The following is a 13,157-nucleotide window of genomic DNA, read 5'->3' as shown; positions in this document are numbered from 1 at the left end:
TATAGATGTCAAATCATTATTTTTTTCTCCGGTGTTTAAAGCACAATTTTCTGGCCTCCTCAATGACAAAAATAAAGTGTTACTGATATCAGATATGTTGCATCTAAATATTATTTTTCGCATTAAAACCCTTTAGAGACACACGTTTCTCTTCAAATCACATTTTTTAAATTTGATAGATGTGTTGAGTCCAAAAAAAACACAAGTTGTGATATTTATTATTTTTCATCATACAGCAGGGCTGAAGGGACAGTAACATATTATATACAACTATCTGTTTAATAAATTCAAACATTGTTTTTAAAATAAATGTGTTTTTTTTTACCTAAATTCAGTTCAAATGAAAATAAGCAGCAGTCACATTTATCTTGTAATGTCAAAATAGTTGAATATTTACAGATTTATTTGATCAACTTCAAAAGTTTGTGTTTTTAAAACAAACTATTAGATGAATTTTGATCTAATGATGTGATACATTTAATCCTTTATACACTCCAGGCCCCAAACACTGCATCAGCTGAATGATATTCTGGTGATGAGTGAATCTGAGTCCATCAGTCTCATCTGACTTCCTGCCCGTCTCACATCCTGCCCAGGTCAAAGATCTCTCGGCTCTCGATTAGGATGAACTCCACGATCTGGTTCTGGTAAACCATGTTGACCGCCATGTTTCCTGCATCCAGCTCAGGCCACATCAGTGTTGGTCCAAACACAATACCGATTCCCTGAGTGGACATCAGATTCTTCCTTGAAAAAGCCAGAACTCTGAAAAACGCAGAAGAAACATGAAGTCAGAGGGAGCATCGGGTCAAGAGTTCTGTTGTGGTTCAGGTGTTAGGTTTTGGTCAGATATAGATCTGGTGATGTTTTATTTTTATTAATAATCGTGTTATATCTGGAACCAAATATAGGTTTGAGTTTATGTTTAAAGACATGATTTCCTACTGAAACATGGCGCACACTAAAGTTAATAAAACTCTTATTTTTCACACACAAACTTCTAAATGTAACAGTTTAGTTTCATATGTTCAGAGAAATAATATTCAGCTTCACACACACAGCATACAAACATCAACTATAATTGTGCAAATAAGTTAAAAAATAATATGTACATGTATGTATAAGTACACCCAATATTTCTGTCTTAAGGGGGCAGTGTCTAACCTCCAGTTGTTCTAAAAATGCCGTATATATCAAACATAACTTGCTTTGAAATTGGGCTTCTGTTCCTTTAAGAAGCTCCTGCTCTTTCTGACACTTTGCCTTCAGCATGTTATCACAACAGCATTCTCCATTACGCCGTTTACAACCATTCTAAGAGCCGTTAGACTGATAAGTAGTTCACATGATGAGCTCAGTAGACGAGTAATTCCACCAGGTGTTTGCTAATTCCTGCTGCTGCTAGTCTGGAGGAGCTGACTCCTCATCTTAGGCCAAAAAAGCTCTTTGGCTATGCCTACTGCTAATACACTCACATTCAATAAATATTATTCAAAATGTGCATTTACTTTACCTTCTCAATTCTCAAAATGAAAATATAAAATATACATAGACTGATGTATGCACTGAATTTCCCCACTGTGGGATAATGAAAGTTGTTTCTAGTTTTGTAATTGCAAACAAATGGACATTTTAGTTGTTCATTATGTGTCTGGTGAGTAGAATAATATTTTTTTTACAGCATATTTACTTTTGCAGGTGGCTGAAGAGCAGCTTCATGGTGTCATGGTTGGGCTTCGGCAGCTGATGGATCAGTTTCTTCACAGCCTGAGTTTTCTGTTTGGTTTCTTTAATCTCTGTTGAGAAACAACATCAGTGTCAGTTTACATCCATTTGAACGTCTTCATCATCAAAGCATTTTATTTATTCATGCCTTAATATTTTTAATTTCAACTGCAAGAATTTTTCCCCATTGTTTAGCTAAAATCGTCCAGACAGACATAATAACCCCAGGAGAGAAAAAATCTGATTATTTTTCAGGGTTTACTCACTGACTGCATCCACAAACTGCTGGAAGAACCTGAAGGGGAACAGCGGCTCCGGCAGCTCACGGAAAAACATCTTCAGAGCTCCTGTGATGACGTGGACGTCCTCCCACTGGTTGTGGTCCAGGTCCAGCTCTTCCTCTGGGACAGAACAGACAAAAAGGCTTTGGTTTCTCAATCTGAGGTTTAATCTTTAGTTTAAGCCACAACATTGTAATCAGAGAAAAGCAGATTTTCAATTTTGATAACATGACATGCATTTCCGTCAAGCACACCTTGGTCAACAATGAAGCGAAGTTTCTGGATTGTGGCCAGATTTCCACTGACCCTGTAGATCCCGTCTGCGTCTAAACCTGAAAACATTAAACATTCATGGACAATTAAATGATGTTTCAGCAGATTAAGACACTCTGTCATTCTAGGTCAGCTGATTTAGATTACTAAGGTCTGACTGATGAATCAACTCTGTGTAAAGGGCAGAGTTAGGCAGAAAAGAAAACATCTTCCGCTGAACGTACCTCGTTTCTCAACAGCTTCTAAACAAATCCTTACAAATTTAGGAATTGTGGTTCCTTCACGATCGCAGAGTGTCAGCAGGTGGCAACCAAATACTCGGTCTGGGATTTAAAGGAGAAAATGTTCAGGTTAAAATTTCTACATTCTGTTTAGACTTCATCTGACAGGCAACATTAAAACAGTTTATTAGTTTAGCACAGCTTTTCACAGCTTCTGTTTAGCTGCATTTTAAATACAAAAAAACATACAAATCTTATCCATCCATCCATTCATACTACATGCTTATCCGTGCAGAGCCACAAAATACATTCTAAGTTTATTATGTGCATGTTTTAATTGCTCATTACAAGCATTAAAACGTGGATAGATTTTTTTTTTATAGAAATCTTTTTTTTTATATGCAACAACCTTTGATGAGGCCTTTCTCCTGCAATGTCTTCATGGATGGACGTCTGATGATGAACTTCTTCAGTCTGTTCTTCACTCCATTCTTGTCTGCGCTGTCTGAGGCGCTGTGTTTCAGCTTCGAGCCTCCAAACACGTCTGGAAAACAATTAAATATTCAATAATAAGATCATATTCTGCTTATGCAGCTGAAATGAATCAACTCAGAGGAAACTCACTCAAGAAATGAGTTTAAGGACATGGAAAGGTTAAAGTTCAACTGGAAAACTGAGCTTGAGTTTAAATTTCTTTGTCATTTGGTGCACGTTGTAATGCATCACTACTAAAGATATGCCACTGTAGTTTTACTAACTACAGTAGCATATAGTCTTAAATGGATCAGAACAAATAACTGTTTTAATGAATAGAATAGAATCTTCATTTTCATTGTAACAATGAAATATGATAAAATTTGGGTGCAATTCTCCAGATAAAAACATTTCACTTAAGAAAGACTACAAATAATTACTTATATTGCACTTATCACAAGATAAAAAGTTAGCTGAAAACTACAATAGACATGAAAAATAAATATTAAAAATGATGTTAGCGCTCCTAAACAAGCAGAATTAGGTAAGGTATGCATTACTCTTGAGAAAAAAAACAGTAATTCAAAAAAGTGAATATAAAACCATCAAGAAATTGATTGTAATGTCATGTAATATAACTTTGTTTTTTTTTTTAATTAATAAAGTCAAAAATAAACAAAAGTAGATTTAGCCACATGGGGAAAAAAATCTCACTTTCTCTCAAAATTAAGCTTTTGAAAACCATACCGACACCAAGTAATGTCTGTTTGAACATTGCAGACTACTTCTTTTGAAGTAGGCACAGTTAGCAGACAGGAACTAAACACTTGTGAAGAAGAAGAAGTATCACATTATCATGAACTGCATGGGCGGATGTATGTATGGTTACAGAGAATGCTATTTCTGTCACTTCAAGAAGGGTCCACTGTGGGTAGAGTAGGCACAAGTTGCAGAGTAGTTTTACTGTAAGATAATATCACTCATGTAGAGGTAAAAAGTAGAGTCACTTAAGTAAATGCAACTTATTATTACCTACCTCAATAATAAAAAGGTATAACAAGTTATTTGCATTCAGAAAAATTTGCAGTAACAATTTAATAATTTTACCACACTGTCTCCCTGTTGCTTTTTCCATTTTGTGTCTCTGTTCATAAACACTGTTGTATCTTATAATTACAACGTGTTTGTAAATCCTGACTGAATCTGATTATAATTTAATCCTAATTTTAAGCATATAAATGAGTTTTAAACTTACTGATGGAGCGTCTGTGAACTGGGTTTCTTTGCTTCATGCTGGGTGAGACGGATCCATGTCCAGGTAAGGAGCTGTGCCTGGACAGCAACTCTGAGCTGTTGGCCCTCCGCAGAGCAAAGCCTCTGCCGTCTCTCGTCTAAAAAAAAAAAAAAAAAAAAAATCACAGTGAGGCATCACTCCAATTTTTATACACCTAAAGGAAAACTAATTCACCAGACTGTAGGTGTTTGATGTGGTTTCTTACTGATGAGTCGACAGTTTTTCTGATGGCTTCGTGCCATTTGCTGGCAGTGGGGAAACTGTCAGCCTGGATGAGGTATTCACTTCCTGTGTTAGTTGTGATCTGGAACAGACAGAAAAGTTACAATTCAGTTTTAAAGATCCACAAGCTGCCCGTTAGATGAGGCGATGGCTCAGAGGTGGCTACCTGGAAGACATTTTTCTTGCTTGACTTCTCCGCTGCCCACTCAATGACGGCCCCACAAAGCTGAACCACATCAGTTTTACCTCCTGGTTTCTAAACACGGGGATCGTTGGACACAACATGAGCGATTAATGCACTTCCTGCTGCCAATAGAGAAACAGACTGCCACTAAAGAACTAAGCAGGTCAAGTTTCTGAGGTTGACTCTGGTGTCTTGGTTGAGTTTAGACAGTTCCTTACCACACCAGTTTCCTGTTTGTCTTTATACAGCAGTAGTTCATCTGTGGTCAGCACAGTCCACATCGAAGTCCAGTTCTTCCTCTGCTTCTTACCGTTGTCTGAGATCTTAGCGACATTCAGGTGTTCACCTTTCAGGTCCACCTGGGAACAATCAGAACCTTATTAACCTCATGTGTGCAGGGCCATGAAGGCAACACTAACAACAGATGTCCACACAAACTGAGTCAAAACCCGACACAATGGGTCTGTATAAGAGCGACACATTTACTGTGATTGTATGACCAAGATCTGTCAAGATATAATCCCAATAAAATACAGAGATCTGTTTCTAACAAAATGTGAGAATATCTGTGCATCGTATTGCACAAGATTTAATGCCATACATTTTTTAGTATTAGGTAAAATAAAAGTTGTCTTGAAAATATAACAGAAAAGTGCTAAATGTTATGAAAGGGTATCTTATCTAAGTTCATTTTAAACCTTTTGACAAAGCAGCTTATTAAAGGAGTGAAGTTTTACACATACCAGTGGTTCAAATGCTGTTGCTACTGAAAGAACCACACCGTGCTGGGATTGATTCCTGCGATGTCGAGACAGCTGAAGAAGAAAAACATGATTTAAAACCAAAGAAAGATGGTGCATAAGTTTGGGTCTGTTTGGTCTACACACAGGTTTCTGAGGAAGGTCAGAGTCCTGCAGGACCATGGACTTGGACTGGCTCAGACGGTCTCCGGGGCTCTGGGAGCTTTTTATCCTCATCTGAACGGCTCCCTGTGCTGCAGCGCTCTGCTGAGGAGTCTGAATAAGCGGCACTTGTTTAGCAACATTCTGAAGGTTTGTGATTCTGAGGAGAAAAGAAGACAGGAGGTCAAGTAAAACATCTGCTAAAAATGTCTCTACTTCAGCTCACAGTGACAATATCTTCCACTTTGCATATATCCTAAAATCAGGTTTAATCAAGCAAGTGTATTTGTATAGTACATTTCAGCAACAAGGCAGTTCAAAGTGCTTTCCATGATAAAATCACAAAATCAAAGAGTCACAAAGAAATTATACAGTCAGCAATTTGAATAAAACACCAATACACATTACATGGTCAATGTTGCATTAATTTTGGATCAAAGGCAGGTGGGTTTTTAGTCATGATTTAAAAATCTCAAAGTTTTGGCTCTTTTGCAGTTTTCTGGAAGTTTGTGGTGCATCGAAGCTGAATGTTGCTTTAGGCTGCAACCATGATGTTTCAAAGTTTGGACATTGCTACAAGTTCCTGTTTTATTTTGAAAATCATCCAGTTGCGCGTTAGTGAATGTATTTGTTGCTTTTTGTTTCCTGCCTGCCCTGCACACCTGACTGTAATGAACCAACTCGCTCTGTTGTAAAAACCCTTCCAGTTTTGTCCTCTGTAAGGATCTCTCTCCTCTCATTACCTTAGGTAGGCTCTGTTTCTTTGCCTTCTGTTATTTAGTTGTTCGCTCCTGTGTCGTTCGGCACCGTCAATCTAATTCTGGATGTGCAATTAAAATGACCTGAATTACAAATCTATCCCAGGTTTTTGTTTCACAATTTACCCTGTGTTTTCACGGAGCTTGTTGGAAACATACCACTGTTTCTGGAAATGCTCCTTGTGAACATCAGACATTTAACTGATGTTCCCAAATAAAACTACCTATATTTGCAACAAGTTCAGTACCCATCTTGGTGGTTGTGCATATGTACAAATTGAAAGTTGTAAACTACTAATGAGCTTTTCTGGATGTTTGTATCTCACTGAACATGCATCGTCATTCCCACTACACACTGTGACTTGTATGGTTAACAGTTGTTGGAAACAGATGATGGCAAAACCCACTCACTCTTACCAGGTTTTAGAAATGTTATATTGTTATAATAATACTGTACTTCAAAGATGTGTAACTTTATTTTTTTAAAAGGCACATACAGCTACAAAACATTCTGTGTGAATGTTTGCCAAGGTGCTAGGCTAACATTAGCTATCTGCCTCTCTGTTTTCGTATGACTTGTTGATAATTTGGGTCATAACATCGTGTACAGACAAAACTTACACAAAGATTTTTTTTTCTCCTTCCTTAAAAACTAATCTCTTTACTTTTAATGTCCTAATTCTTAGTGACTATAATTTGGCATCATGTTGCTCTGTGTTCAGGTTTCTCCCACATTAGTGCAGTTATAAGCTTCATCTTATAGTGTCGCATGGACAGGCCACATGAGCTTAGCAATGTATTCTGTCTTTTACTTCTCTTTCACCATGAAGAACAACATGGTCACACTGATAAGAACACTGGAGAACCTTGCTGTCTCAGAACTGATACAACAAGGAAATACCCAAATGTTTAAAGACTATAATTCAGACTAATCATGAAGTTTGGTCGGTATTTAATGTTTTTGACCTTAAAGTTCCTTTAGGTCTGTCTGAGTTAAAGCTTGAGGGGGAGACTGTTTTACGTTCCTGTTTTCAGCTTTGATTGCTTCACTTCACTTGCACAACACTAGTCCTTTAGTCAAAAAAAAAAAAAAAACTGCTGCCAACTGAGAACATTGAAAGTGTAAAATCCAAAGTACTTCACATTTCCCGCAAAATTTCTACATACTTTATACTTTAAGATTTAATGGCCACGAAAGTAAAGTGTAACTGTGCGCCATCTAAATACTTTTATAAATGGAGTTGTTAAAGATTTTTCACTGATTTAGAGAGAATAAGATATATGTGTGTCTTATTCTGCGTGTTTATAGGAGGAAGCGGCTTAGATTCTGGTAATAAACTGAAATCTGAACTAGTCTTAATGTTGAAAGCTTGACCTGAAACACTTTCTTTGGCCATGAAAAAGGCTAATCACTCATGAAAAATGACCCCAGACAGCAATTCAAACGGCCCCTGACCGACAGGGAGCCCTCCCACAAATTTTATTCTTTTTTTCTTATAGAAATATAAAAAAAATGGGGGCCCAGTCAATTACAAAATTAGTCAAATAATGTTTTTTAAATTGTTTTATGAGTAAAAATTAAATGTTTCCATTCCCAGACCAAAAAGCACACATCCATATTTGCACTGAACCCCCCTGGATCTACATGAAATGGTTCGTTCCTGCGTAGCGCACTTGATGACGGCGGTCAGCAGCAGTCAGTAGGAGACAAAAATGTAAGTTTCTATGCTGCCAAGAAAAATAATAGTCAGGTTTACAAAAAGAAAGTGATATAGAGAGAAAAGACAAGAGTGGCAATTTATAGCCCAGTTTTTCTTTAAGAAAGGTGAGTAGACTGTGCGAGATTGTCAACCATTTAGCATAGTTAGCTTAGCTACAGACTACTGTTTACCTCCATTTCACTAGCATGTAAAGAATGAAGGGAAGAATTTAACATGTTCATATATATAACTTGTCCCTGTACCTTTTATTACACTTAACAGCAGATGAGTCAGTCAGCAGCAGCTCTAGCCCCGATACCATCATAACCTCTCCCCCCTGTCCCAGTGAAAAAGGTGAGCAACACTGAATTCAACAACAAGCAAGTTAGCATCATTCCAGGGAATCTTTGTGGATTTTTCCTGTCTCTCTACTCTTTTTACAGTTACACAACGAAAACAAGTTATGTATTACTCACAGAAATTCAAACGATCTTTATAAAATCTTCCATTAACACACTTAGCAGTGAGTGAATGAGGTTGAGTGACACTAGTGCTAAGACTGTCCTCCTGGTTCTGATTGGTTGTTTTGGTCAGAACGGTGCATTTCTTTAGACAGCAGGCAGCTCAGGGAGCAGCTGGAGGAGATTGGTCTTTTCACAGATTATCTGTTTTATAGCAAACTGTCCTGACATGGTGACAGCTTTAACAAATGTGGAAAAATTATATACTGCAGCTCGAACAAAATGCAACAACATAGCATTTTTTGAGAAGTGTGGATTGCATGATTGCTTCATGTATGTTTTGCAGATTCCCTGTGACTGTTTCTGTTGGGGAGAGACATTTTAATAAGGTAATATAACTACTAAAACAAATAAATCTTTAAGCAACCTATTTGCATGCAGTATGTGGACTGTTGCATGTAAAATTCACTAGCAGTGAATATTGTGCTACTATCAGTAAAGGACCAAAGAAAGCAAGGCAATTGCAAGCCTTTAAAATTGTGATGCTTTTGATGGGTCAGATAGTCTCAAGAAATTATAATAGCATCTGCGAAGCGGTGGCCCACTTTTATTTTTTGCCATGAGGCCCAAGATTCCTGGTGGCGCCCCTGTTCAGAGCTATAATTCTTGCTCTGTGGTAGAAGTATCATTGGTGGCCCTTCTTTAGGAGTACTCTCAAATATACTTGAACCTCTAAAAATATAGAGTAGTACATCAACGCCCTGGTTAAAATATTTCATTTTAACCAGGACGTGTGGCCGTAGAGGCCGTAGTGAAAGCATGAATCAGCCCGTATGTCACCTATCAGAAACCTGCCTTTATTTAGCAAATGGGCAGCGCATACTTCCACTTCATGCAAGCGGCGTCTCCTGTGTTGCATTTCCAAATATGTGTCTGGTTTCAGTGTTACCAAAACCATTGACTTTCACTTGCTCACTTGAACTTCAAGCTTTTAAAGACTGCTTGTTACAAAAGGCTAAAGTTTGTGTTGCAAACAGAGAGAGTACATTTTATAAATCTTTTTTTTTTTTTTTACATACTCGAATCAGAACTATCTGCATGGGAGCCACTTGCATATTTTCTGGTTTAGTGGACATTATTGATATAGCAAATGCATTTCCTCCTGCTGGTTAACAGGTGTAAGTCCATTACACATTTCACAAAACATTCTGATTAAATGGCATATACACTGTTAATATGCTCATCTTTAATTATTCTGAAAAATGTTTTCCACATAAAGTAACATAAAAGATTTATTTTATGAGTACTGATTATATTTTTCATTAAAATAAAGATTAATAATCTGTCCAAATTGTTTATTGGCTTTCATAATTTCTTTAAGGTGTTTGTTAAAAAAAGAAAAAAAAAGAAAAATGTTAACAAGTAAAAAAAAGAAAAAAAAAGAAAAATGTTAACAATCAGTAAAAAAAATAAAAAATAATATATATATATATATATATATATATATACACACACACACACACACATACACACAAAATATATATATTTTGTGTGACTCAACCTGACCCTTGAGTTTCGGCCACATACAATTTTAGCATATTAGCTGTTATATTATTAATAGTTATATTAATAGTTTATATTTTCCGCAGGTGTAATGCAGAGCAACACAGAAAGTACAAAAGACCAGGATGTCGATGCTACCCAGATTAAATGGATATTAGACACAAGAAAGACAGAAATTAAAAATTACAGCAGACATTATTAGTTTGGAGATGACACCAAAAAAAGATGCAGACCCCAACAGTCTACATTTTAATGAGATGACAATGGGTCTTTTAACAGCATTCAAATGAGGAAAACATGAAGTGACAACGTCGAGATACTCGCCTCATATTTTTACTTCACACAACAGACATTTTAAATCATTTTAGTAAATCTTGTGGTTTCTTGCGGTTCTCTCACTTCAGTGTTGCAAAAAATGTGTCAAAGTAAACATTAAACTGTATAGTTTACTGAACAGTAGAGGCTAAATGACAGGAAATAATGAGGTTAAATGTGTTGGGAGAAGTGATGTTTCTACTTGTACAACTTAAACTCAAGTTCTCAGTAAAAAGAGATTTATCAGAATTATATGAAGTTTAAAGCAAAACACATCAGTGAAATTAATAGCAACAACAATAAAAACATTTTTGTCTTGTTTTTAAGGAAATGTTTCTTATTTTGATTCAAGTTAGTTTTACAAACCAGACAAAGGTACTTTTTTCAGACGACTAATCACTTTTTCTTTCACTGTAGTAAAAATCTTAAGTTGATGTATCTATAGCTCTAGAACTTTTTAAAGTATAATTTTTGATTACTCTTTCAGTCGTTCTATTATTATATCTGGTCATTTCTTTATTTTCTCTATTTGTGGGTCTTTTAGATTCTTTTTGTATATTCTGGTGCTGCTCTGCTACAAACAGTGCACCACTTCAGACAAACACGTGAAACCAGACATTTACATAACATTACATAACAAACTTTCCTTTCACTGCCTGACATTGAATCAGATTAAATGTTTCCTGTTTTAGGTCAGGTATAATAACCAAAAGTTTTGCTATGTGGCAAATCTCCAAACAATGAGAGACAGAGGTATTTTAGACGAATTTTGTCGTATCTCCAAAATCAGATTACGTGCATTAATATTACTATTGTTGAAGTTGCCACAAAATAAGTAGAATATAAACGGCGAGGAAGACGGCCTTCGTCTAAAAGCAACATTAAGGCCCATTAAGGCCCAAAACAGGGCAAAAATAAAGATTTCGCACCATGTTCTGTGGTTTGAGGGAAACAAAACTGAAGCACTTGACCATAATGATCATATTTAGATTGAAGGATGGATGTGAGCAGGAGCACAATCCTGACTGTGAAGTATGAGGTAGCATGAGGGTTGCTGCAGGAGGGACTGGTGCACTTCACACAATATAGATCACATTATGGGGAAATAGCATTGTGTGGAAATATTGAAGTAAAACTCTTTAACAATCAGCCAGGAAATTCGATTGTGGTTGCAAGTGAGTGAACAATCACCATAGTACTATCACCAAATTAGTTACACAATGCCTTAAGGACAGCAGAGTCATGTTGGAGTGGCCATTAGCTCGATCTCAACCCCACAGAGAATCCGTGGGGAGAACTGAAATGGCATTTTTGAGCAAGAAAACCAACAAACCTGACTATGTTACACCAAGTGCCAGAGAAATTAGCATGAGAAGCTTGTTGAAACGTACTCAACATGTCTGTCCCAAATCATGCAGTTAAAAGGCAAAGCCACAAAAAACTAGGGCACTGTGTAAACTTTTGAATAGGAAGAAAGCTTAAAGAAATCAGTTTATCACTATTACTCATCTCTCTCCTACATCTACTTTTCTGAGAGCTTGTTTGTACTTTTTCGACTCGGTCCATTATGATCAGATAAAGATGCCCTGTCCTGAAGAACATTAGAAAAAGCTCCATAGGTTATGCTGCCGACAGAAGCTATAAGGAAGTAATAAGTGATTTATATTGAGCATCCCAGACTCCCACATGCTGTATATTAATCTTTCTGATGCTGATTTTTTTTATTGCATGTTAAAGTAGAATATTGGATTTATTTATTTGATCAAAATGTATTTAGCTTTGAAGTAAATGTTATTAACAGTGCCTTTTCCTCCTTCATAAAATTAAATTTGTTCATCTTGAATCTGATAAATAATTTATAGACGCCAGGAACACAACAATGATCCGTTCCTCATAATGGCCCCTGAACTAAGTGAAAGAGAGAAGAGGCTTCATTAACCGGAAACTGACTGAAACCGTCCAAACAACGGAAGCTGATACTTTAGTCATGCATGAGGTCTTTGTAAAACAAATTCAAGTAAAAACTACAAAATTAAATGATCCTATCGTGTTTCTTCCCCAACAGAAAAATGTAATTCAGAAGCTGACATCAGATCTTTAAGTGTAAGAACACTGCAGATGTCTGTGTATGAGGAAATGTCAAACCTGTCAGCATTTCAGTTACACTAAATTTAAATTTTATTTTATGCATCCAGAGGTGACAGTAGATATTTAAAAAAAGGTCTTTTGAAGATATAAGAGCCTAGAAGCTGAAGAGTTGAGTTGAGCAGTCTTACCTCGTACTCGCCATCCCCGTATGTGCAAAATGTAAATGAAGAGACACAAATAGTTGAGGCCTAACTCTTAGAGGAAGTATGATTCATCACGTGGCTTCTTCAAACCAGCCGTCTCTCAAACTGCTGCAACCTCCCCATTTCCTGCAAACGCAAAAACATTTAACCTCATTCTCCTGAGACTAGACCCGAACCGCTTCCCTGCATCTATTAGATCTGACTGATCATCAGCTGCAGGCTAGCTCAGCCTTACTGGCTTTAAACACAGGTTTTATTAAAGGTTTGACATTATGTATGAATTATTTGCTGAAGGTAATATTTGAATTAATGTGAATTCATTGTCTTCCCACAAAATAGCTGCTGTCTCTGCAGGAACTATCCAGCAAAAGTGCTTCTTTACAAAATGTAGTTTTTATTTTCTGCTGAATTATATTGTCTTTTGATAGAACTGGTCAAAAATAATAAACTTGTACCAGTACTGCTCTGCCCTCTTGTGGACAGTCTGTGACAT

General features: G+C 36.6%; 1 protein-coding gene across 1 annotated transcript; it reads right to left on the bottom strand.

Moving 5' to 3' along the window:
- Positions 1–201: 201 nt before the first annotated feature.
- On the bottom strand, positions 202–12,743 carry arhgap15 (Rho GTPase activating protein 15). Its single transcript, XM_014974537.2, has 13 exons — positions 12,650–12,743; positions 5,562–5,736; positions 5,418–5,489; positions 4,893–5,033; positions 4,657–4,746; positions 4,474–4,572; positions 4,230–4,365; positions 2,910–3,044; positions 2,504–2,602; positions 2,261–2,338; positions 1,992–2,126; positions 1,691–1,796; positions 202–765 (listed from the first exon to the last, which is right to left on the bottom strand). The coding sequence occupies exons 1-13, from the start codon at positions 12,661–12,663 to the stop codon at positions 582–584; spliced, it is 1,464 nt and encodes a 487-aa protein (XP_014830023.1). The 5' UTR covers positions 12,664–12,743; the 3' UTR covers positions 202–581.
- Between the last annotated feature and the right edge of the window lie 414 nt (positions 12,744–13,157).

This window comes from Poecilia mexicana, unplaced genomic scaffold (assembly GCF_051168715.1).
Source record: "Poecilia mexicana isolate PSO_F unplaced genomic scaffold, ASM5116871v1 scaffold_2, whole genome shotgun sequence".
Classification (NCBI taxonomy): Eukaryota; Metazoa; Chordata; class Actinopteri; order Cyprinodontiformes; family Poeciliidae; genus Poecilia; species Poecilia mexicana.
This window is presented reverse-complemented; position numbering and strand designations above follow the sequence as displayed.